The 26,889-nt window shown below is 42.6% G+C and overlaps 1 protein-coding gene across 2 annotated transcripts in view; it reads right to left on the bottom strand.

Moving 5' to 3' along the window:
* Rtn1 (reticulon 1) overlaps positions 1-26,889 on the bottom strand; it is a 206,249-nt gene that overhangs the window by 14,192 nt on the left and 165,168 nt on the right. Inside the window, exon 1 of one of the 2 annotated variants that reach the window (XM_041658181.1) lies at positions 14,186-14,414. The exons of the other annotated variant lie outside the window; for it this stretch is intronic. Coding sequence (XP_041514115.1) covers positions 14,186-14,246 — 61 coding nt within the window. The 5' untranslated portion in view covers positions 14,247-14,414. Of the gene's footprint in view, positions 1-14,185; positions 14,415-26,889 lie in introns of those variants that run through there. 2 annotated transcript variants of the gene reach the window in all.

The following is a 26,889-nucleotide window of genomic DNA, read 5'->3' as shown; positions in this document are numbered from 1 at the left end:
TATTATTATGGGGCTGTGCCGACAGCCCCAGGTGACACTTGAATGAAACACTTGGATACTCCATGTTGTGGTTTGAGTGAGAAAGACCACTGTGTGTTCATGTATTTGTTTCATATGTTTCCAGCTGGTAGACTCTTTGGGGAGGATGAAGAGCTGTAGCCTTGTTGAAGGAAGTGTGTCACTGGAGGTAGGTTTTGAGGTTCAAAAACCCATGCCTTCCCCAGTGTCTTCCTCTCTCTACCTCCTGCTTGTAGACAAAAATGTAAGCTCTCAGCTATTGTGCCAGCACCGTGCCTGCCTGCTGCCATGCTCCCCGCCATGACAGCCATGGACTCTAACCCTCTGGAACCATGACCCTCATGTCTAAACATAAAACCCATTTATGTTTCATATATGATACACACACACAGTGTGGTCATTTTAGACAATATTTTAAAGTATTTCCATGTAGGCTACAGAGATTCACAGTGTGGAATTTGCCATTTGTGGTGGCATATCGTCATCCTGAATTGTGTATGGTGGAGATCATCAGTCTGTACTGAAGGAGTAGCATGCCACGCCTGCTGATGATCGGAGGCTAATGAGGAGACATGGGAACAGCGTGCAGCAATGTGCAAAGCCCTCCTCCCAGCAGATTTGTCTCATGGTTGCAAGGCAAGAGGCTCCTTCTTAGGGCCTCAAGGGATCCTAGTAGCGTGAGACTGGAGAAAACATCCTCCCGACCAATGCCTTCCGCCATCTCTATGGCCCCTGAGTGGCTTCAGCTCAAAGTTACCAGCGGACAGCCAGTGGTTTGAAGAAAAGCATGAGTCTCTTTTTCTTGCGACACTCCTCCAATACAGGAAGTAGAGAAAGGAAAAGTTCACAAGCATGTCTGGTAATGAAACAAGAGTTTCTATTTCCCTTTTAAAGAGAGGGTCAGGGCCACAGGTTCAGAAGTCACTATTGGTCTAAAGCTTCTTTCTGCTCCAATCCCCTGTCACACTGATTGGCCATTTGTAATTAAGTTCTTTGGATAACATTCTTTTTGTCCCCAAAGTCTATACCACCATTGTCTTCATTTTTATTTTTAATGTCCAGATGCCAGAACTGGGCACTGCATGAAAAGATTTACTTTCCTTAGCAATGAAATTCACACAACCCGACCAAATACTTTTCCCTCTAGAAGAACACCAAAATATAACATTTTCAGGTGCAGAAGACCTTTAGGAAGAAATGACCTATGAGCTTCTGCAGCCCAGAGAGCAGGTGACAGAAGGGGAGAAGGCAAGAATTCCACATGGCTGACTCCTCTTGGCAAGCTCAGAAGCATTAAGTCCAAGTAGGCTTTGGCCAGGGTCTAGACCATCAGGCTGAAGGTCTTAGGGTGTGTGGGCCTCCAACAGCTCTCTTCATGGAGCTAGTCCCCACCAAGGAAGAGCTGAACACCAGGCTTTGTGCTGGGGGACGGGGCCATAATACTACCTGAGAAGTGACGATAGGGAGAGATTTTACCATTACAAACGAGTAACTGTCACTTGTTCCAGGGCATTGCCACCTCATGGATGGGCACATGGGGAAACAAACTCCTTGTGAAGAAGCCTGAGTTTTCCTGGAATACTCTGAGTCCTGGGAAAAGTGGGTTACACCCAAACCTGTGACTTATAAAGAAATATGGGCAACTCTGCAAGTAATTCTCAGACCAGAAAGAGATAGGATTTGCCACTTCCACCGATTCCCTACTGAACGAGTCGCTAAACACCTTCAATACAGGTTCCTCCTAGAAAGGCTTCTATATCTCCGGTCACCTGCTCACAAAGCTGAGAGCAACTGGTACCCAGTCTGGGGCAATCTTGGAAGAATCTGTGGGCAGAGAGGCTCGCTGATTCCATGTATGGAATGCAGTCATCAGCCAGCAGGTGTGCCCATCAACTTAAGATTGCGAGAAGCTTCCATTTAGGACATCAACAAGTCTGGTAAAGGGCGGGCAGTGGATGCTGAGTACTGTGTGTCAATGTTATCCTTGTGGATACTATTGTGTTAAGAGCATTTTCATGTATTATTTCATTCGAGTCTTACAAGAAACCCCATTAGACAGGCAGTACATGAAGCAAGGAAGCTAAAAGTTGAACATGTTTTCTCACTATGACAAAGTAGATGCAACCCCTAAATTTGATGCTTTCTCCCAAACAAAATAATTGCTTTTTTCATTTTCTATTAAACGATCTCTCAATGGATGCAAAATCAATTTTGGGCCACATGATTATATCTTAAACCAATCTCACAACTAGCTATTTAAATGGATTGTTTTTATTTTGGTAAAATGAAGGCCTTACCAATAGTCTGTTGATCACTCTTTCAATAAGCATGAGAATCAAATGGTTATGAAATGTTCTTTCTATATTTTTAAGGATGGGAAGGTCTAGCTGGGATGACTGCACAGTCATCTTTTGAACAAACCCCAACTCAGTGCCGGTCTATCAGTATTGCAGGAGGAGATACGAGCTGAGTCTGAGGTTGTAGTAGTCTTAGAATGGATGAAGGAAGAAGTGGGGGTGCTTTGTAAACTTGGGGCACAGTCTGTTAAAGGCAAGGGGTGGATAAAGAGAAACACTATGGAGGATTAGTTAACAAGAGTGGTTACTCTATGTAGGAGAGGGGACGAGTTACAGATAATGAGAAGTTAACATCCCTGATAAAGAGAAATGATTGGGTGACACCTAGGTTCTGACACCAGATCTAGAGGCAGAGCCACAGCCTGGGTCGTGATGTAGAGCGGGAATCACAGAAAAGTATGACAATTATACACAAACCTGACTTTTTAGAAAAGCTTAGAAGTTAAATGCTTTTTTAGGTTCCATCACTGTGATCTCCAGTCAAAATGGCGTTTGATATTGTATATGCAGAGCTATTCAGGGTCTGCGCACGGCAGGCAGTTGGAAACCTGATAAACATGCAGCATTGAAATCTGATAGACAGGATAGAATATTGACACTTGAGTACATCCGGAACAGAACAAAATGGTTGGAGCCCTGGTAGTGGAGGAAATCTCTGAGAAGTGGGAGATGAAGGGACACAGTTTAGGGTGAAGCCATAGTTAGAAGTGGAGCGATAAAGAGTCCTGAGGATGGGAAGAGGTAGACACAGCAGTGTGGATTTCAGTAACTGTGAAGATGGAAGCTTCCCAGCCTTCCAAGGAGAGTGCTGCAGAGACACCAAAGGAAGTGAGGATCAGGAAAGAACCACTGGGCCTGCAGACTGGAAGGTCGTGCGGTTCTGTGCACGCGGCCATGCTGGGAGGAGTGGGGTCAAGTAGTTAGGGGCTAGAGAAACGGAGATTCAGAGAAACGAGGAAAATGGCCACTTGTGGAGTAGTGAACTACTCAACCTCCAGGCTGAGAAGAAGCTAAGATTGCAGTGAAAATGCATGGGTGAAGATCAGTCCTAGCTTCTCTCCTCAAGAAAATAAGAAAGAGATGAGAGAGACTTTGGAAAAGAAACAGATACAGGTAGCTATGTTGAAGTAATGCAAAGGGCCTTGAAAATGAACTCAGATTCTACATGGAGAATGGTTAGTGGGTCTTCTTGAGTCTCAGGAGGTTGGAGGTGTGGCTGGATGGCAGCAGGGAAGGCTGAAGCATGTCTAATGTAGTACCAGTGTGACAGGCCACACATGGCTCCAGAGCACTCGAATGTGGCTGATTCCAAGAGGGGCAGATGCTCTGCAAATGTGAACTAAAATACAGGGACTTAGACTTCGTTTTTAAAAAGAAGGATGTAAAATATCTTAGTGATTTTCATATTGATGATATGTTGTAAAGCTAATGGCTTTGGATATGTTGGGTTAAGTGAAAGGTATTATCAAAATTAATATTGCCTATTTTTACTTTTTATTGTTACTACTAGAAAACTTAAATATTTACATGCAACTTACATGATATTTCTGTTGGGTGGTTCTGCTATACAATGGCAATTCCAAAAGGGATGAATAAAAGGATCACCAAAAGACAGAGGGGCTTTGATTAAAGTCAAGGACCCAGGTTGATGCGGCGACATGGTTCCATTTTGAGTGCTATGATCTGTGGATGCTGGGTTGACCTGGGGCTGTGAACTGACACACAGCACACAGCGAGAAGAGACTCAAATCCAAGGGGTCAGATGTGAAAATGATAGTGCCTGGGACTCAGGCTTATAGTGGGAGACAGGCGGACTGGGAGAGCAGCCATAGTCATGTGCGGTCAGAATGCAGGCAGATGGCTCAGTGCCCCTAGGATGGAGTGGGATGGGTGGGAGGCAACAAAGTTGTGATTTCAGAAGTGAATCTATGTGTTCCACATTCCAAATGCCGACTTCTCCCGTTTGAATCTGATGGCAATGATGGGGATGTCTTAGCAAGCTTTATAGTACCCACGATGGTTTGAATATAGCTTGTTCCTTCCAAAATTCACTTTAGAATTAAATCCCCATAGAGAAGTTTAAGAGGGTGGAAAACCTAATCCAACTAAGGGATTTGGAAGTGGAGGCATAGAGAAGAGATCAGGATTAAATCGAATAAAGTCGATTGAGCACTGAGCAGAGAAAGATCTGGACACGGACACACAAGTGTGCTCCCTGTCTCTTGTCACCAGATACCCTGTAGCACCTCAAGGCTCTGACCACCAGGAGGCCATCACTGGGTGCAGGACCTCAACTGTGGACCTGCAGAACTGTATACCAAAATCAGAGTTCCTTTACAAGTTTACCAAGACTGTGCTACTGTATTGTAACGACACGAAGTGGAACCAGAATAGGAGGCCTTGAATAAAGTCTCATTAATAATCCTACAACTGCCGCAAATGACCTCAAGTGCCTTGGGGACAGCAAAGGAGAGACAGTTCTCCTCTCTTAATAGTCTTCTCATGCAGAAAAACTGTCAAGTTAAACAGTAGCGCACTGAGCATGCTCGGGAGGACAGGTACCTCACTGCATCACTTTGACAATTCCAACAATTAAGGCTACTTTGCTAAAAAGCCCGGGGGCAACACATTGGATTTAAAAGGATGCGTCAGCGGGTCCTACCAGTTTGATAAATGGACGAGGCTTGATGATCTCAGCTTAGTCCTCAAGCCGTAGGTATGAGTGCACAGTCTCCCGGGACTAAAACTAATACAGTCAAAGATGAACTAAGGGATCTGAAGAATCCCAGTATCGAACATCAAGCAAGTGTGCCAGGCACCTCCAGCATCTTACTAAAACCAGAAAAGGCAATGAGAGTAGTGGTCCATGTTAGAACCACTGAAAAGTAAACTTTATGCCAATTTTCTAGAAAGAAAGCCCTTCACTGTGATCCAACGCTTTTGGTTTGGAAACTCTTAGATACATTCCGTTATATGACCCAATAGTGGCTGTGGTATTTAGAAAGCTTATTAAAAATGTATAAGTGAAGAAGACAGTAGTGCAGTGATCCATATTTTATTTATAAAACAAAATGTGGCACACATAATATAAAATGGCAATAAATTAAACAATTGTCTGCATTATCGATCCATTTGTCTTTCATTTTTGTTTTTCTGAGACAAGGTCTCTTGTAGCTGATCATAAACTCACTATGTAGGCTAGGCTGGTCTTGAACTCACCATGTAGGCTAGGCTGGTCTTGAACTCACCATGTAGGCTAGGCTGGTCTTGAACTCATCATGTAGGCTAGGCTGATCTTGAACTCACCATGTAGGCTAGGCTGGTCTTGAACTCACCATGTAGGCTAGGGTGGTCTTGCATACCTGTTCCTTCTACCTTTGCCTCCCAAAGCTGGGATTAAAGGCAAGTACTATCATACCTAGCTACCATCTTAGTCCAGAAAAGATTATAGACATCATTGTATCACAAGTTCATGCTACATTAAATAAGACCAAGTGGGAAAATGTAAGAAAAAGAGTTCTGTTGGTAGAAACATCACCATCAAACAGAAAATCACTGACAAATAATAGTATATTGATGGTTACATACTTTTCAGCCCACCTTCAGTGCCTTGATTGCAGTGACCTGCTACCTCACGAGAACTCATAGAAGGCTGCACAAGCCCGAATTCTCTCCAATCTAGTGTCCAAAGAGATGATAGGAAAACCAGATTCTGATTGATTTTTATGAGACCAACAAGGTAGCACCGCTGAGCGCTGACATGAAGACACCGAAATGACTTGCTGTGCTTAATCTCCCATTTACATTAAACAGCAGGTGCAGTGGAATACGCTAACACTCAGTCTCCAAGACCTTCAAAGACAATGCCTTTTAGTGGAATAAACCCTGAATTTCATTTGCTAAGCTAGAGTCTCCCACACAGTGGGACTTCAAATGGCAGCCCAGTAGTCCTGAGCCCAACTGGGAAGGTGCCGACAGAATTACCGAAGCTATTTCCCAGGTCCTTCCTTCATACCACCCAAACACAGCCAATCTGGCTGTCAGTAAGAAATGCCAGCACTTTTTCTAGCTGTTTCAGTAACCCTGTGGATGTTTTAAAAGGGAAGGTGCAGGAAGCCTGGCATTTCCTAGACACAGTAAAAGGGTCCAGCATTTAATCCACTCTCTAAATGAGCTTTGGAGGAACAAAGGAAAATAAAGGATTTGATTGTCAAGGCCACAGCAATGGCTGGAACCTCTCTTCATGAATGAAGATGGCTGTAGTGTTCAATTTCTGCTGGCTGCTTCTCGTGTTGGAGAAGCACTGGAGGCTTAGGCAAGCCTCGCCTTTTCCCCTGAGCTGGTGGAGTGATTCTGGTTCCTATCTTCAAGCTCTCATCAGTAGTGCCGAGAGCATCCCTGTTCTCTCCTTCCTGTGAGGCGACCTTGGTGACAACTAGGTCCAGGGTCACCAGCATAAGGCCTCTCTAGAAAGTGAAGCCCAGCAGGACACACATTTAAGACAAGTCACTTTCTTCTAAACTTTGAGTTAAGTCAAGGTTTTACGGGCAAGAGCCTTCCCACAAACTGTGATGCAAGAAGAAAATGGCCACATGAAGGGGAAGACAGAGGCTGCGGCCTTAGGAGTTCACCCTGGGACAGTGAGCACTCAACGTCTTCGTGTGCTTCTAGTCCAGCTTTTTTACTAGATCAAAATATAAAGCGGTTCATCCGGTATTTTGGTCATCAACCATAATTAGCCATAAAGTCTTAAGTAAGTTCTACACGGGCTTAAAATCCATTGTGGCAGGGGTATTGGAAAGAACGGCGGAGGCAGACACTTGATGTTTCTGTTCTGATTTCTAGAGTGTATTCTTGATTGATTTTGACCAAAATACAACAGCAAAGAAACATGTCTTGAACTAAAAAGATGTACAAAGAGGAATGATATCTCAGCATATCTGGTCCCCTTTGTTAAATTACTGTGCTTTTGCAAATATTAGCTATCACTAGATTTGAGGTTTGCCAGACTGCGTATGAACAGATGAAGGACAGAGGTAAAATATGATCCCATTTGGCACCTGGCTGTTGTGGACTGGGGAGCACTGCAATGCATTTTATAGTTAAACCTTCTTATATTTCGATTTTTCACTTGTTCAAAATTCACACCCGGGTGGATGATGAACTTGTGAGTGACAACCGAATTCTTGCCCCTGTTCCATTTGGTAGCAGACAGAAATGAGGAAGAATTTAAAAATTTTATTCAATGAAGCAATAAAACAGCTTTGTTCTGAGTTAATGTGGATATACAGCTCAAACATATTTTAGGAAAACAGATCTCTGTTTTCCAATTGTAATTTTCCAAAATTACAATTTTCTTATCTGAAATAAATGCTATAAATTTAGAACACAATTGCAATTAAGTTGTAAAACTACATATATAATATAAAATATATAATATAAGCTGTCACCTAGTCAGATAATATCAGATATTATCGCTTTGGGCTGGCCTAGAATTCCTTCTGGAGCCCTGGGTAGCCTCAAAGTCATGGAAATTCTCCTGCCTCATCTTCTGAGTGCTAGGATTACAGGTATGAGCCACCATGTTGGGCCCAAAATATGCATTTTACAGAATCATTAACATCAAGATCTTAGCTTTTAAAATGCGAGCTTAATTATAAGGAAGCCGTATTTTTCCAAATGGCTGCGGTAGTTTTAAAAGAACACGAAGAGCGGTGATAGGAAAGGAATGCAGAGATGTGCGCTAGAGGCCAGGAGGGATGGGAATACTGGTATGTGGGTGTGTGCGTGCGTGCATGTGTGTGAGCATGCGAGTGTGTGCGTGCACATGTGCGTGTCTTCTCCTTTCTTAACAGGGATATGATATTCGGAAAACCACACACTTAAGATCAAAATTAATTTTTTTCCTGCTGGGTTCAGTGGATTTTAAAATTTGATGATATTCTAAACTAATTTAAAACATTGCTCCATATTTATGTTCCAGAATGTGTTAGCTCATCCAAAGATGCAGATGAACTGAGAGCAGACTATCATTTCGAACACACAGTGGATGGAGTGAGACGATGGAGCAGAGGACAAGGGAGGGGAAGAGAGAGGAGGAGAGACCTAGGAACGAAGAAGGGCAGCTAGCTGCGGTGACGATTTCACCCACAAGCTCTATTATGTATACTCCTCACAGTGCTTCCAACATAGAACAGAGCTGTGGTTTTTAATGAAATAAGTATTAACTCCTGAAAATCTAGGAACTAGAACAAATCCGAAGATGTGGATATAGATCAGCATCTTTGCCAATCCCTCTTATTCAATTAAAAATGTTTATTTTTAAAACCAATATTGTAGGATCTGGAGAGATGGTTCAGCAGTTAAGAGCACCGAGTACTTTTCCAGAGGACCCAGGTTCAATTCCCAGTGCCCACATAGCAGCTCACAGCTGTCTGTAACTCCAGTTCCAGGGGATCTGATTCCTGAATACAGATACACTTGCAGGAAAAACACCAATGTATATAAAATAAAAAAAAATTATTTAAGATAGAAATTGTGGGACGTGCAGCTTTCTAGATCAAACTGAAATGCATAATTAAAATGATTCTAACTCAGTAATATTTTTCATGGTATTATTTCTAATTTTAGGATTAGCTCATGTGGTAAAGATATATGTCTCTAGTTCCTAGTTCTTTCAGTCCTATGTCAGGTTCTTATGTTAAATCATTTTAAATTGTTTTTGAGCTGGGTATGGCGGTGCATACCTTTAATCCCAGCACTTGGGAGGCAGAAGCACGAGAATGTCTGTGAGTTCAAGGCCAGCCAGAGTCACACAGAGAAACCCTGTCTTGAAAAACAAAAAACAAAACAAAAACCAAAAATTATTTTTGAGATCTTCACATCTCATTTTATAAAAACTCCTTTTCCTTGCATGCCCAGCCTTTAGCTTCATTTTTATGACGTGCATACCTGCAAGTATATACAGAGGCAGACAGGACTTATTAGACAATACCTAGCAACTGTGCACACTGATCAACTCCGAATGGTAGGAATTGGGGTGATTTGTGTCTTTTACTGAACCTCTCTTTGTAAAAAAAAAAAAATAATAGTGTGCATGTATCACTGTTAGAGAAGCAGGAAAAAAAAGTCATTTCTACCTCAGACTCTGAAACATAGACCCCTATAAAGTTTCTCCCGACAGTGATGGAGACACTGTGGAATGAAAACACCCCCCATCAGTGGCTCTGACTGCCTGGACAGGACACATTGGAAATATTACCTGCGTACCGGGAGGTTTTCTTTACCAAGGAAAGTCCCAGCTCCCCAGCCGAGCAGAAGTCCCACAGGATCTCATTAGCATCCGTACTGGGGAGGAGTTTGCTATATAATGTTATGCGGTAATATCTGGCATATTCTAATAATGAGCCTAAATAAAATGCTGGCTCTGGTAGAAGGCAAGACTGGTCTGCATTTGTGCAAATGCGACACTGTCTCTACCCAACTTCTATATTTACTCACCTATGTTCGTAGGCAAAGGTGGGCGCACACATGCGCAGGTGAGCATGCTTGCGTGTACTCGTGTGGAGGCTGAAGGTCAACCTCTGGTCTCGCTCCTCAGAGCCATGCATCTCATTTTCTGAGACGAGGGCTTTCACAAGGAAGTGAGGCTCAAGGACCTGCCTGTGCCCCCCCCCCCCCCAGTACCAGGACTACAAGCTGACGCCGAGCTTTTTAACATAAATTCTGGGGGATATGCCCAGGACCTCTTGCTTACACAGCAAGTACTCTATCGGTTGGATCATTCCTCCAGCCCTCAAATGCAATAAAAACCCCCAAATCCAACCATTTCTTTCAGTTACTGTGGCTAAAATACATATGTTTGCCATGTATTGTGGGATGCTTGGGTGTTTTGGCTTATCATTCAGATCGGAAAATTGTGAAGAAGTTCCATAGAGCACTGAAGGCGACCCCAGAATTTCCCAACTACTTCATTTTGAAAGAATAAATAAAAGCTTATCAAAATTTTGCATTCTGGTGGAGTCATAATACAATAAAGTAGGAGTTGAGCCTCAGCATCAAGCACATAGCAGCTGTGCCAAACCACCACACTGCTATGGATGCTGTTGAGCACAGGGAAATCTATAAAAAGGTGGTGGGGGTCTTTAGAGCACAAACAGATTCCTATGGTGGATGCTTCTCATTTTTTGTCTCTCTGGCACGGGATCATTGGATTTAAGTGGTGTGGTTGAATACGAATATAGGGCAAATTACTATTCCTCTTGTCCTTAGGCTCTGAATTCCCTGTCCTATACGATGGGAGGGATGTCATGGAGACTTGGGACCAAGCACATCACTGGAGTTTAGAACAATTACTGACAAGCTGCTAACATTTAGAAGAATTTAGAATGACCAATCCGTGATGGCGGTGACCAGGACAACAATAGCATAAGTGGGACATCTGCATTACTACTGGACTTGGCTTTGTCTATAACGAAGAACCTATATGAAAACATCTCAGAGAGGTGGGATGGGAGTTCATGTTCTGTCACTCGGCATTAGTAAGGGAGGCAGTGAGTGCTGGGAGGGGAAGAGCCCCATGTCACACTGGAAGTCACCTTTGACTGCGGATTTACCACCTCTCACAAGATCTTGGGCAAGCCTCACTTCTGTTCTTTGAATCTCCTGTCATCCAAGAGGCAACTGGGGATTTGAAAGAAGATACTCGGCAAAATATCAACTTGTAAATATGAGAGCTATTCACCATTGTTCAGATAGCTCATCTTGAGAAATCACAGAAGAAAGCACCATCAACCTCGGAGGCAGATGGCTGAACAGTGGGATGCAGGGCTCGGGTTGTCACTAGCTGTGCCCCTGGCAGAAGCAAGAGCCATCGCCTGCTAAATGAAAATGTGAAACAAACGTCCATGCAGAGGACTTGAGAGGGCTGAAAAGGATCAATAAAAAGGCCTAGGAAAAATTCAGATGGTTGTAAATGATAAAATTAGCTCCATTGGCTGAACCTATATCCTGCAACACTTAAAGGTTTTGATTTGCATTTTGAGAAAGGGTCTCATAGGCTGCCCTTGAACTCACTGTATGAGCAAGGCATCCTTGAACCCCTGATCATCCAGCTCTGGGATTACAGGTGTGCACCACTAAGCCAGATTTAGTCTCTCTTTGTGTAACCTCTCTCTCTCTCTCTCTCTCTCTCTCTCTCTCTCTCTCTCTCCCTCCCTCTCTCCCTCTCTCTCTTGGTTTAGGTTCTTTTGCGTGTAGTGTTGCTCTACAGTCCCAGGTAGCTTTGTACTAGTTTCCCATCTCAGCATCTTCAGTGCTGGTAGTATAGGCACGAACTGCCATTAATTGTTGCCTTTGGCTGAAATCCCATACGTTACACACACACCGATCCAACCCATGCACTCCAGACTCCAGTTCCATGATACATTTCCGTGAAATACACTGATGTCATTTGTAGCTGAAAATTTAGCTGCAGAGGCGATCTAAAGTTCATGTATTTCCTCTCTAGGGAAAGCAGCTCACTGCGTCCAGAGGACATTTTCAGCAGTGTTCTACCGACTTCCAACCGTACTGGAGCTGCTCCTAGGACACACCCATGCCGTCTGTGTGCTGGGCTTCTGCCGGCCTAAGAGCTGGGCACACTAAGAGTTACTATACATTAGCGGCTTCAACCCTGTATACATATTAAAGTCATTCAAGGAGTGTTTTTTTTTTAATCATGATGCTCAGCTCTAGGGGTGGGGCCCACATCCTTTGTGCTTCTTAAAGCATTGCAGGTGATTCTAAGCTGCACCCTGGGATTTGAGCAATTTGCTTTAAACGGTAAGGGAACTGAAGCTGTATTTCGAATCTACTCCAGCCTCAGTTTATGAAGCAAGGTCTCACAGGGAGGGGAAGCCAACAAAGCAGTATTTCATTCTTACCTCGGCCCTGTGGTGTCACTGAACTACCTAGTGGGCTATTAGTCAATTTTCAAGATAATGGCTTTGTTCTGTTTGAGAAAAAGAAATCAATGACTCTAATGACAATCAAAGGTCACCGGGTGTACAGGCTCTTCGGCAATCCTGAATTAATCTTCTCAAGCAGCTGTGTGATTGGAGAGGGACACAATTCAGTGGGCACATTATTGCGTTTCATGCTAATTCCTGATTATAAAAATATCCACTTTGAAGTCTGAAATAAACCAATGCAAAACCCTTGGCACTGGGATGCTATACTGCTCAGTACCTACATAAATAAAACACAGAACCTGCCGTCTTTCCATATCTACCCTGCTAAGAGTAGAAGATACTCGGAATCAAAGCCTAACCACAGGTCCCCTTGTCCATCTACACTTGCTGTGAAGATACGGTTGTAGACTGTGAGCATCCAACTGATGGAGCCTAGCACATGGACCCAGAAGAAACGCGACAAAGCATTTTCACAGCCACCTTCTCTGTTCAACGTATGCCATTCCATGTAGCTGTCACCGTTTTCTAAAATTATACCCCTTGGCTGGACATTTCTTATTTATTGCCTTTTAAATTTATGGTCCACCTATTTGCTTGTGACAATCATATTTCTAATAGGCCCACAGGACTCGAAGCAGATGACTGTATTTCTTGCCATTGCCACCCAAACCAACAAACATGAACCAAAGCAAGAGTGCTTTTAATTCTGAGATTTGTGTTTTTGTCATTCCTTAAAAAAATAAAAGGAAATTCACGCAGAAGCAAGAAAAATGAAAGGAACAGCCCCTTGTCATCCCCCCCCCCCCCCGTGATGTATTATAAGGAGAAGGTATTAGGTTAAAAGGTAAAAAGAGCTACCACTCCGAGTGTTCTTGGTCCCTGAGGATGCTGCAAACCCCTGCAGGTTCCACCGAATGCACCTTCTTCAGAACCGTATTTGTTAAATATCAAAAGACACCGCATCTGACCAACACCCCAACTTTAGCTCCCACCATCCATTCTTGCAAATTCTCCCTTCCTCCTCCTCATGCAAGGTGAGGGAGAAAATCTTAACGTTACAAAGGAGAGATGGATGTATGAAATATGAGGCTGAATAAAAATGGCTGAAAAGCCAGCCAGGCTGGAGGGCGGCCACACCCAGTGCTAATATGGACCTCTTCTAAATAACTCTGTTAGACCAGAGGGCAGCCGCTACTGCTTTGTTATTTCCCTCCATTTATTTCACTGAAGCCCATTGTTAATAAATAAATGGCATGGATTATTCCAATGACAATCACAAAGACCGAAATATTTCAGAGTGAACCACCCTAATAAGTAGCTACGCCATCATAGTTTCAGGATTTGGAGAGCTGGTCTGCATTTCCAGTCTCCTTTGTGTGACCACAAATAACAAGCCTGAAATGGGTGTGTCCCTCCCTCCTAAGAAAGTCCTCTCAGTTAATGGCTCTGATCTCAACCTTTGGGCAGAAACAGAGGCACTGGGAAGCAGGAACAATAAGGAAGCACTTTAACTCCGCGGCTGAGAGATTAAACAAGTCCCGAATGATCAGGCCAAAAAAAAAAAAAAAAAAAAAAAAAACCTCCCGGAGGAGGCAAATGATGCATTATTTACAATACCACAATACACAAAAAAACAAAGGGGTGAACTGAGAGGGGACAAAGGCGGCGGGGTAGGGTGGGGGGAAGACAGATATCATCCGTGTCGATTTTTTTTACAAGAACAGGTTTACTCCCCCCGGCAGAAAGCTCCTGGGTGTAAAGCATGCATAAGTCCCACAGGTGAAATGATGCACAATGGCCGAGTCCGGATCGCGGTTCCGCGTGCGCCGCAGGCATGCACTACCGAAATAAAGAGAATACCCTGACTTTTCCAGTTGCTCCACACACAGTCCATCTTGGTGGAATCGGCAGTGGCCTGCATGGTGCGGGCTTGGCGGGTTCGCCGTGGCTCTCCTCCAGGCGCTGAGCTTGCACTCCGTGTCGCTGCCCGGCTGCGGCGGTGGGCTCCGGTGGCCGCGCGGCTGCAGTGTGAAGCCGCACCGGGCGCGCGCGCAACGGGCGGGTGGGAGCGCGCGGGCGCCGCAGAGCCCGTCAGCGAATCAGTGCGATCCCGGAGCAGCTCGCGCGCGCGCACGCGCGGGGATGCGGCGGCTCAACGGGCCCGCGGCTTGGGTTGGGCAGCTTAGGGGAGCTGCCTCCGAGACTGTGGAGCGTTGATGGGGCGCGCACGCAAGCTAGATACGGGTGCGGGGGTGCGGAAGAAGGGGAGAAGGGAGGAAGGAAAGGAACACCCGTGTGGAAATGGCAGCTAAGGAGACCAGAGCTATTCCTGACCAGTGTGGTGCATATTCTAGAAATTTCTTAGAAACAAGAAACCTGTTGGCCAAGACATGTGGCAGTACAGATGTCAAGCTTACAGCATGATGCCCACTAGTCCTCACTTTTGCTCGCCTCTCCTGTCCCCAATTCTAAAAATGTTGGACACAGATTGCTGCTCAGGATCTTCCATAGGAATGCCAAATTCTGTCCCTTGTCTGGAATATTCCACAATTACCTCAAACATTGTGAATAAAATTGTGGCTACCATTTTGCAATTATCTGAGCAACAATTGCTGGCTAGAATCTTACGGTGGTCTCAAAGAACCGTATTTTCTCCAGTGCTTGTTGAGTGAATACATATTAGAATATGGAACTTGGAAGCCCTTGAGTGTTGGCACATCAGATGGGGTCGTTGGTCTCTGACAGGAGTGATCAGTTTGGGGGACATTCAAAGAGAACTCAGAGAAACAAAGGGCATTCTTTCAAAAATGTCACCTTTGGAACTGGGCACAGTGGAGGAAGAGGACTGGAGTCGTGTGTGATTTGACTGAGATTTCAGGAGTTCCAGACCAAATGTAAATGTAGAAGGAACAGGTGGTGGCTGACTGTATTAGTGGTATAGCCTGTCTCTGCAGTAAATGCTCTATTGGAATAAACACAAAGACCTTGGCCGACTGGATAGGCCACAGATGTGTTTTGATGGGGGAAAAGGCAAGATAGCAAAGAGATAGGAAAGGAATGTGAGCATTGTTTGGGATGGGGTCCATGAGGAGACAAGAATGAAGATAGGAGATGTTCTGTCTCCGGAGTCACGGAAGGGTCGCGAAGGAAGAGTTTTGGACACCAAAGCCACGTTTCCTGCTTTGTTTTCCTGTGACTTAGAGTACTTCTCTTCACCTCCTGGAGGAGTGCAGCCTTCTAGATTCTTCTCCAGTTCTCCAAAGTGGGCTAGGCAGTCATATTTGCATTTGAATATCCTGTATTGGCAATCCTCAGGCAGGTTGTGCTTGTAAGCATGATTTCTTCTTCATTTTTAAGAGAATATAGTCTTTAAAATGGGATCTTTGGGCTCATGCATATTCTTTTCAGAATACAAGGCTCCAATGTGACCAGTTGGGCCCCCCTGGCTCTGATTGTAGTATCTGAAGTTACACCTGCAGAATCTAAGTAATTATGGCTGCAGGGGATGATTCAGCCTTTCTGGGCAGCTGACCTCTCCTACACAGGAAGAGGATGGGTTCTCTTCAAAGCTGATGGGGAGCACATTATAACCAAGCACTTTCCAAACTCACCTCTAGAGGGAAGTGGCCTTGTTCCTTGTTCTGTTTGTATCTCCTACCTGACTCCACCCCCCCCCCCAATTTTTTCTTCATTTCACAGCCTGTCATTGTTGGAATCAAGTCATCAGGTAATCTGGTGATGCCCATGAGCTAGCTCACCAGCACCAAAATCTCCCTGTCTGAGGTAGACTCAGAAAGGAGTTGCCTGGAGTCTGTTACTGCCCCAGGCACCTCTCGGTCTTTGGAGCCTGGGCCACTAGGAGGCACTGCCAGTCCAACAGAAGCCTCAGGCTTCTAGGTGATGATGCCAGCAGGTAACTTCCGTTCAGTAGAGGGACAGTTGAGAAATAGCCAAGATCCAAGTGTTCTGCCACCTCCCCCCAGCCTCTCTGTATCCTGCTAATCAGAATGAATAGCAAACCTCGCTAATCTTAGCAAGAAAGCTGAGTTCAGCATTCCCTTCTCTCCCCTCTACCCACCTCCACAAAGACCAGTGGTCAGAAGCCAGGTCTTTCTCAACCAGAAGGTAAATCATGCCAAAGGCCTTGGGCTGCACTTTTTTGCTGACCACCAACCTGACTTGGGAATGCCAGTTTAGCTGAACAATCACATTTTTTCTGGATCATGTCAAGTTTGAAGAAAGCAGTCTGATGGAACACGAGAAGCCAGTAGGGTCATCGGATAGTTGAAGGTTAGGAAGGAGCCTGCCAAAGATGGGGTAGGATGTACTAGTGACACGAGAATTGAGAGGCTTGAGATCAATGCACAGGGAAACAGAAAAAGACTGATGGAGCAGTAGAGGAGGGAGATCACTGGCCTGGGAGTCTCAGACCCCTGCATTCACGAGACCCACATGTACTGCAGCAGTTGCCTGGCCATCAGCAATGGGCGTCTCTGGGCTCTCACGATACACAAAAAGTTCTAGCTTTACAAGTTTGCCGCTATGAAATAAGACCTTACTTCCCACAGACCTGGCAAACGGATACTTTCTTTGCTTGAATCCACATAGAATTGATTGACAGCTCTTGCCAAGTTCAAGTTCGAAATGAAAAAAAAAAAAACGGGTACAAAAGATATGTAAATTTCCTTAAGAGGAGAAAGAAAATGGAAAGCCAAAAAAAAAAAAAAAAAAGTTTGCTAAGAGGTGGCAGGAACTGCCGCAGCCTCCAAGCCAGTAGGGAACAGAAGGGCTTTTTCCACAGCCTGCTCAGAACTCTCGGGTTATGTGCTTGCCAGGAGAGGAAGCGATTGCTTTAGCTTTCAAGATGAAATCATGCATTACGCAGTCTGTTTTGAAGAGGAGCAAAATAACCAAATTCTGTAATTTCATCCGGATGGAGATAAAAGCTGGGGGCTGGTATGCCCACGTTGACTGTGTGGTGTCTGTCTCCCCATGGAAAAAGAGTACCACCTACACTGATATGTTAATTCAACAAATATTTGTTGAGCACACACTCCATGGTCACCACTAATTTCCAGAACATCCTGACCTAGAGTGTGGATGAGGACAGATAATGATGGAAATATTAAATATAAATATGCTCCTGTGGACAAATATGCCAGAAAAACGAAGCAGGCACGAAGGGGAGAGAAACTGGGGACTGTGGTGTCCGCTGTTTTTATAAGAGGGTCCGCAAGGACCGAGCCTATGAGGGGAAGTCAGAGCAGACCATAGAGGGTAGCAAAAGGCCCTTCGCCCTCTCATTCCAAAACTCAGGAATCTCAGCAGGATACTGAACATAAGGCCAGCTGGGACTACATAGCAAGACCTAGTTTCAGGGGTAGGGAAGGACAAACAAAAGAAAAGAAGGAGGGGGAGGGGCAAAGGGAAGGGTGGGAGGTGGGAAGAGAGGGGAGAAAAGGAAGGAAAAGAACAGATGAGATGATGAAGATGTAGGGGAAGGAATATTCAGAGACACGTTGAGGTTTTATGCCAGGATGTGGTAACTGGCAAGCCATCTCAAGCATCCCCCTAGAACATCTTGATTTTTTTTCAGTGCTCTGTAAAGTGTTGTAATTGGAAGTAAAGGCACAGAAATAAAAATAGACTTCATTGTGATCAAGGAACATTACGGATTTGGCTCTATGCTATATGAAATAAGAAAATTTAAAGAGGCAGCTAGTTTGGTCCTTAACTGCTCTAACAAGGTAATGCATGGATTGTAATTGTGGAGATTGAGATAATGGATTAGCTCATAATTCAGGAAGTGTGTCTTCATGTGTTCTGGGCTATAGAATCTCTGGGAAGTAGAGACTATTACTTTGATTTCTGGATTAATTTGTTCCATTTATCCATCTATTCATTCGATCTACAAATATTTATAGAGGCCATCATAAGCGCATGTCTCTAACTACAAAGGAGCTATTCATGGGAAACTATAAATAGATAGAAGCAATCAGATAGCTGTCTGAGTAGGAGGAGTGGATACACCAGGCAAAAAAGAGTGGAGCTTTCGGGACAGGCATCCTAGTGTAGGTGACAACCGAGCTGAGGTCCAAGAAGAAACAGCACCACCGCTTTGAATGATGGGAAGTTTCCAGGCCGACAAATAAATAGGAAATGTGAATCTTAATTACAGGCACATGCAGGGGTCACTTTGTGACAAGCCTGAGAAATAGTATTTCCAGTAAAGGAGGGAAAGGTTGAAGAAGTTCAAGTAGCAAACCCACTGAAGAAGGTGAATAATAGATCCACACTGAGGATTTTACAGATAGAGGACTTCATTTCTAGCACTTGTGAAGATCAGTCAACTCCTCAGTAGTACAAATAATCATCAATACCATGACCTCTATCATTCTGAAACTGAAAAACATTAAGGCAAGGAGATGGGAGAGAAAAGGGCATTTAGCGCGGGTGATGGGGTTAGCATCTCAGGTCTAGGGTCCTGAACTCAAAGAGAGTGTTGGAAGGAGTCAGGAAGGTAGGCACGGGATGCATGGTTTTCATCAAGACAAGGAGAAAGGCTTAAAATGAAGCCCAATGAGAAAGCAGATTATGCTCTAAAACTGTTAGATCTACAGATAGTCTCTAAGAGAATGAGAAGACAATCGCTTGGCATTAATGGTCTCAGCTATCAAGGGGACATAGTTATCACTCAGAATTCTGCATCCAGCAACGCTGATATAGAAAGTTTCAAATACCTAAGGAACAAGAGAAGCTAGCACTCACAGAACCAGAAGGTAAACCTACCAATGTTGTGACTTCCAGGAGAATAAAACTAGGTCTAGGTGGAAGAAATAAGATGCATGAGAGAATACTGATCATAAAAATGGTAAGGACAGGCTCCAAAACCACAGAGAAACCCTGTCTCAAAAAAAAAAAAAAATGGTAATGGGACTCTCAATAAGTCATCGGGGGCTAGTTTAATACTATGTAGATTTAGCAGGATGATACTATTAGGTTCTTCCCTAGGGCCTGTGACCTGTCTAGCCTCATGTTCTTGACCCAACAATGATGCCATTTATGGACTTCGTCTTGGGCAGCAGGACTTCTATCCAACCAGAAAATCATAGGTTACATCATGATCATGCTTCCATGGCACCATTGAAGCTATCTCGCCAGGCCAGTCCTTACTGTAGCTCACAGGGCTCACAGCTGGGTGAAACCGGTGATCTCTTCCCCCCTCCAGTAGCAGCACCTTCTAGCACTATTGGGATGAAGCTTCCACCTTAGCATTAGCTTGATATCTCCATGTTTCATGGCTCAGGTATGTGGTGTCTTTAGCAATAGGGTCTTACCATCAAGTTCTAGGTGACATAACAATTGTTTTGCATACAGATTAATGTATGTACTCTCAGCTTCCATCAGAGAAGCTTCTATTCACAGTAAATAACACAGAGACCCACAATTTGGCAAAGGTACAGAAAATAAGAGCCTATGGAATGCGCAGCCCTACGGGGAATGCCTGTACTGCGTGTGTGCATGTGTATGTGTGCGTGCACATACACACACACACACACACACACACACACACACACCAGGGTTCAGTGGTCATTGTGCAAGAAGGAGTGGTAAGAATGCACAGGCCGGAGGTGTATAAACACAAGGAAGCAGGGTCCTCTGTACACAACAGGGCAGTTGCAATATGAACTCACAGTAGTAATGGCAGCATACACAGGCACCGTGAAAGGTCAAGCCAGAACAAATCCAGAAGGAGAGGGTAATAGTCATGAAGCGTCACCCACTGGAGACTGTCAGCAATTGGTGGCTGCTGGGAAAGGGAGAGTTGTCTTTGGTTAGGAGTGCTATTACCAGCAGGTAAATCGCACTCCATCAGGAGGCCACGCAAACGTGAACATATGCTCATCACAGACGTGATGAGTGAAAGGAGGGCAGGAAGATGGGGGTCGAGGGAAGGGGATACGCCTGCGAGAAACTTGGGAGGAGGCGAATATGGTACACAATTCTCAAAGAATTAATTTAAAACAAAAACCTAGTAGTGGGTAGATGATGGCTCCATGCTTAGGAGCACTTGCTGCTGTTTCAGAGGTCCTAGGTTCCCATTCTCCAACATGATGGCTTGCAACTGTCCAGGGGTTCTGATGGCCTCTCTAGGCCTCTATGGGGCACTACAGCATTACTTATACATGATATACACACACCCATGCAGATGAACAGTCATACACATAAAATATTTTGACAAACTGTTGCTGATCAGTTTGGAGGAGGTTTTAAAAGAGAGACAAAGCTGAACCGGAGAGCGCAGTAGAACAAAGGCAGGAAAGAGATCAAGGAGAGCATCTACAGTCCTTGACTTCCTAGGGGAGGGGGAAGTATTAACTCCAGACTCTAACAAGTCAGATTTGACTATTAAGTATCTCTGAACCAACCCTATAAGGAAACTACCATAAGCTATAACTTCAAATGAATGAGCTAGATGAGTAACAGAATCAAGCCAATCAGACAAGGAGAGACTAGGAAAGGGTCTTCCAGGATGGGAAGCACGAGGGGAAGTGTTACTGAAACATGCTGGGACAGGCTAGCCAAAAAACCAAGAGCTATCAAGTCGATTAAACAAAATGATCTGAAGGATGCTTAATGAAGAAGAGTCTAGTGCGTTATTCAAATAGAAACGCCAAAAATAGAGATGGAAAAGACGCCGGCAAGTCAGTGAATCTTCACCAGCCATTTTCCCAAATTCTCTTACTAATATAGTTTGTAGGTTCTTTTGAACCTTCTATACTCATCATAGCATTTTACACAGGTTCTCGGGTTGAACTTCGGGCCTCATTCACCGCCATCGTACCAGCCCATACCCTTCACACTAAACCGGCTAAAGCCTGCAGGAAAACAATGACTAAGCTGGATATGAACAACTCCGTCCTTCTCCTGAATTGCAAGGAAAAGCGTTCAACATTTTTACTACTGAGTGTGACAACACTGGCTTGAAATTTTTCGCTGGGATTCGCTGCATTAAGAAAATGCTACTCGGGGCTGGAGAGATGGCTCAGAGGTTAAAAGCACTGACTGCTCTTCCAGAGGTCCTGAGTTCAATTCCCCGCAACCACATGGTGGCTCACAACCATCTATAATGAGATCTGGTGCCCTCTTCTGGCATACATGGAAGGAATGTTGTATACATAATAAATAAATAAATAAATCTTTAAAAAAAAGAAAGAAAATGCTACTCTAGCCCTAGTTTTCTGAACACATATTAAATTTTAGCAAGCACCTTTTCTAAAGCTACTGAAATGAGCATATGCACTTCTCTGGTTATTCTGTGATGTAGAAATTACATGCAGTGAGCTGTAAACCTTCAGTAAAACTTTAATTCCTGAACTAAATCTCATCAATTCTTTAATGTGATAGTTTTTAATGCACTGCTCAGAAAGGTTCAGTTTCCTAAATTTTCTTGTACAGTTGTAAGAAACATACTATCCTCTGCCATCACCACCACCACCACCGCATCCTCCACCTCATCCTTGTCCCTGTTTTCTTTCGGAAATACCTTTCCTTTTATTTTGCATTATGGTCACACCAGCCTCAGCAATCAAGTTTAACAATGTCACTTTTCTGGGAGCGTCCATATAAGATGGGATTCCTATTGTAATATTTGGAAGAATTCACCACTCAGCCCCCCTGGGTCCAGTTGACTCATACAGTTCTTTAATCGGGTATGATAGGATCCTGCTTTTTAGTTTCTGATTATGGTAATTTTGATTAGTTTTATCCATGTAAATTTGTCTATTAAAATTTTTTGTTGAACTGAGAACATAGCACAGTGATGGGGGATGGTCCAGTGTGTGTGAACTCACAAATTCAAGTCCTAGCACTGCAAAAGAAAAATGTCGAGTTTATTGGTGTAAATCACTCATCCCCGTCCTTTAACGTTTCCAGTAACCTAGAAAAGCCACTGTGTCAGTCCCTCGTTTGTGACATCATCACGTTTTCTCTGCTTGCCTCTTGATCGATGGGTTGGGAGTTTTTCAGTATTACAAATTTACTTTAAATAACGAAATTCTTATTTGTTGTTCTTTCTTTATATATTTGATTCACATTTTATATTATTACTTTTATTCTAATTCTAAGGAAAGCAGGAACTGCTTGTGGTTCGTGCCATAAGGGTTTTGTATTATACAGGAAAATGCAAAGGTACATGTTCAAAATATACTGGAAAAAACTAGTGTCTTTTATTAATTAAAAGTAATAAATGAATTACTTTTAATACTTCCGTTTTACCAACCCTTTCAAATGAAAGCATATTAGTGTTTTCAGATATAAACAAAAATCTGGTATGTTTGTTTAAATCCATACAGTTTGGGCAGGAGAGATGGCCCAGCAATTAAGAACACTTGCTTCTCTTCTAGAGGAAGGAATTCTGTTCCCAGCAACTACTGGCTAAAAACTGCACTGCCTGTAACTCTGGGGGATCTGATAGCCTCTTCTGGCCTCTATGGGCACTGCACTCTATGTTCACAACCCCACCACCACACACATACACACACACACACACACACACACACACACACACAAAACATAGCAAAAAATGTTTAAAAAGAACCCATAAAACTTAAAACTACAAATTTGCCTCCAAGCACTATTTTAGATGTATACTGTATTGATGTTACTGATAGTTCAGAACATTTTCTAGTATTCATTTTAAGTTTTTTTGGTCCATCAATAAAGTACTATTATAAACAATTGGGGATTTTTCTAACTATCTTGATAATTTTATACTATTTGCTTTGTAATTAATACAAAATTCTTTACAACTATAACACACTGAAACATTTTATAACTTTCCTTATATCTTGAATATGCTCAATTTTAACATAGACGTCAAACCAACTTGAATGACTGTGTATTTAGGCTCCACAAATGGCAGTCAAGTTACATTGATTAATCACAGAATTAATCTATCCTACTCAATTTTTTTCAATAAGACGTTAAAAGAAGTGTGCTACAACCAATTTTGATGTTGTCTTTAGATTTTTAAAATCTATAACCTTTGCTTTATATATTTTAGAACCATGTTGTTGAGAATTTATAAATTCAAGCCTATCATGTCTTACTGATTAATTTATTTTTCATGTCTCTAGCAATAATCTTTGACCAAAAGTCTAGTATAGCTGGTAGTGACATACACAATATTTTTCTTTTGATCTGTGTGGCAAAACTTATTCCATTCTTTGCTTCCAAACCTGTAGCTCTGTATGTTATCATAAACAGCATAGTCTCGAGCCATGCTTTTAATCTGGGCTAGTTATCTTTGTAAAAATTTTAATTTGTGTGTTAAATCATTGATATTTCTGAACCTTCATCTCCCTACTTCCTTCTTGTTCATTATGCCCATTTAATTCACTTCTTCCTTTATCATCTCTAAATAATATCAAATGTATTTTTGTTCATTCCTTCATTCCTCTAATAGTTTCACAAGATTATATTTATTATATTATATATTTATTTTATTTTTATATTATATATTTATTATATTATAGATTATTTTATTTCATAAATAAATCTTTTCAAAAAGATTTATTATTCATGTGTCTGTGTATGTGCAGTGCTCACAGAAATATGTGTTGGATCCTCAGGAGCTGAAGTTAGAGATAGCTGTGAGATGCTGGAGGAAGGTCCTGGAATTTGAATTCAGGTCTTCTGCAGGAGCAGAAAGTATTCTTAACTGCTGAACCATTTCTCATTCTCCATTAGAGTGATACCTTTTGGAACATTTTAGTGATCATCGTAGAAACCCGTGATGTTCTTTCCTAGTTTATTCCAATCTATTTTGAACAAATGAAACTTTGCATTTTTCTGCATAATACGAAACTCTCATGGCAGGAATCACAAGTATTTTCTGCTTTCCTTCAGCTGTTATGCATATAACGATCAACAAATTACATAAAAATCAATCAATAAACATGTAACAGCATTTCTTCCATCTACACTATCAGATCTCCACCTGGGAGCCTTTATTTCAGTCCAAAGAACTTTCTTTTCAATTTCTTTTAATTTAGGTCACGACAATCAATTACCTCAGATTTTGGTCCGATTTCTTTATTTAACTCCCATTTATGATTGCTGTTTTATTGGGCAAAGATGTTTTAAGTGGCACAGTTTCCTTGTGGCAGATTCAAACTTTCAGTCTTAGATGAGGAGAACCTGTGCTTGGTTCCCAGCACCCACATGATAACTCCATTTCTCAGGGATCTACTACCTTCATCTCATCTCTGCCCAGCACGCACATGGTATATGTCTACACACATATGCACATGGAACACACACATATATGCAGGCAAAATATTTCCACATAAATAAATCTAATTTAAAAAGTTTAAAATTTCAAAAAAAGTTTAAAATTTCATTTCTGATGGCATCTGGTCTTTGTACTTCCAGTTGAAAAGTCAAGTGTGATTTCTTGTTGCTTCATGTGGACTAGTTCTGACCGTTAAAACGATTTTATTTTCAGCTTTTTTCCCCCACTTGTTTATGAATTTTTTTTTATTTCTTTGGGTTCTACTGAGCTTTAAATATGCAGATAAGTGACTTTTAACCAGCTTTGAAGGAAACATTCTTAATGTTGGAAGGGTCAATCTTGGTGTTTACGCGACAGGACTGAACATCACTATGGAAACGATCTCTAGGTGTTTCTGTGAGATTTTTTTCATTAGGTTAGTTGGGGATGGCTGGACACTGCAAATGTAGAATATTTCTATTGCTGTGACAAAATGTACCCTGCTGGAAGGGACTGAGCCCCAGAACTGTGAGTCACAGTACACTCCTCTCCTGTAAGTTGCTTTAGTCAATTAGCAATGGAACAGGCAATGCATGTGCGTGTCTTCCTTCATTCCTTCTGACCCGTTTGCTCTCCTCTCTTCTGTAAACCCAGTGTTGATGTTAGACCTCCCGAAACTGTTTCAAGCATATCATCTACTTTGTTTATGTTTTCATGTCTTTGTTCTTTTTAGTCACTCCTTTGGGCAATTTCTGTTGCCTGGGTTCACTGTTTCTGTACCCTATTGTTCAATATTTTGTTAAATGTTTAGTTGTGATTTCAGAAATTTTATTACTCCTAGAAATTTAAGCTCTGAAGACAAAAATTTTCATCTTTTTAAATCTATTTTCTTTCACCTATCTATAATCTATTATAGTTTTTAAAAAAAATCTTCTATTTGTTGTCTATAATATGTGGCTCATCTTTGTCTACTTATATAATCTCTCTCTCTTTGCTTGATCATTGTCATATGTTTTTGCCTCTTGCATGACTTCATATACTTTATAGTATGATAAACATCATGTGTATAAAACAGTCATAAAGAGAAATGATGATATTAGCCTTCAGAAAAAGTTATCTTTCTCTATTAGTCATTTGGATAAGTTGTTGATCAAGTTCAGAAACTGAACTGAATCATTGTGAGTCTCAGGGTTTTTGTTTGTTTTGAGACAGGGTCTCAGGTATCCCAGACTGGCCTCCAAATTTCCATGTCACTAAGTAGCCAAATGTCTTAGTTGGGGTTTCTATTGCTGTGATGAAAACAACACAACCAAAGAATCTCTTATAAAGGAAAACATTTAACTGGGGCTTGCTTACAGATTCAGAAATGAGTTCATTATCACTATGGCCAGGAGTGTAGAGGCGGACAAGTAGGCATGGTGCCAGAGCAGTAACTGAGAGCTTTACATCCTGATCCATGAGTGATAGGGAGAGAAAGAGAGAGAGAGAGAGAGAGAGAGAGAGAGAGAGAGAGAGAGACTAGGAACGACTAGGTGAGACTAGGCCTAGTATAGGCTTTTGAAATCTCAAAGTTCACTCCCAGTGATATACCTCCTAAACAGTTCACCAAATGGGAGTCAAGCATTCAAACATACGAGCCCATGGGAACCAATCTCATTCAAACCACTGCACCAAAGATGGCTTGAAACTTTTGATTCTCCTGTCTCCTGGGATTTCAGTTTAAATGGACGCTATCCATCTTTGGTTTCTGTTGCCTTGTGGATAAATTTATGATATGATTCTTTTAGGTCATCATTCTAGTAACACACAAACATTTGTTTCCAATCTATAGTAAACACGAGCTCCCAGTCTTATACGCTACTCCAGTACATATCACGTGCCATTCAGAGCTCCTCAAGATTCCTGTGTTGTATCAACACCGAACAGAAGCTTCACAAGGGCTCTCTCACTCTGAACAGTCCTTTATATAGGCCACTATATTAGTTACTTTCCTGTGGCTGAGATAAAACACCATGACCAAGGCAATTTATAGAAGGGTGTATTTGGGCTTATGGCATCAGAAGGATAGGATTTCATCATGGCAGGAAGTATGTCGGCAGGTGGCAGGCATAAGCAGGAAGCTGAGTGCTCACTTCCTCAATGGCAAGCACAAAGCAGAAAGAACAAGCTGGAAGTGGCTTGAGGATTTTTCTCAAAGCCTGTTTCCAGTAACATACTTCCCTCATCAAAGTCACACCACCGAAAACTCCCAAAATAGCGCCATCTGCTGGGGACCAAACGTTCAAATGTC

The sequence above is a fragment of the Microtus oregoni genome, unplaced genomic scaffold, assembly GCF_018167655.1.
Source record: "Microtus oregoni isolate MIOR12 unplaced genomic scaffold, Mior012 000009F_ref0000495, whole genome shotgun sequence".
NCBI classification, from domain to species: Eukaryota; Metazoa; Chordata; class Mammalia; order Rodentia; family Cricetidae; genus Microtus; species Microtus oregoni.
This window is presented reverse-complemented; position numbering and strand designations above follow the sequence as displayed.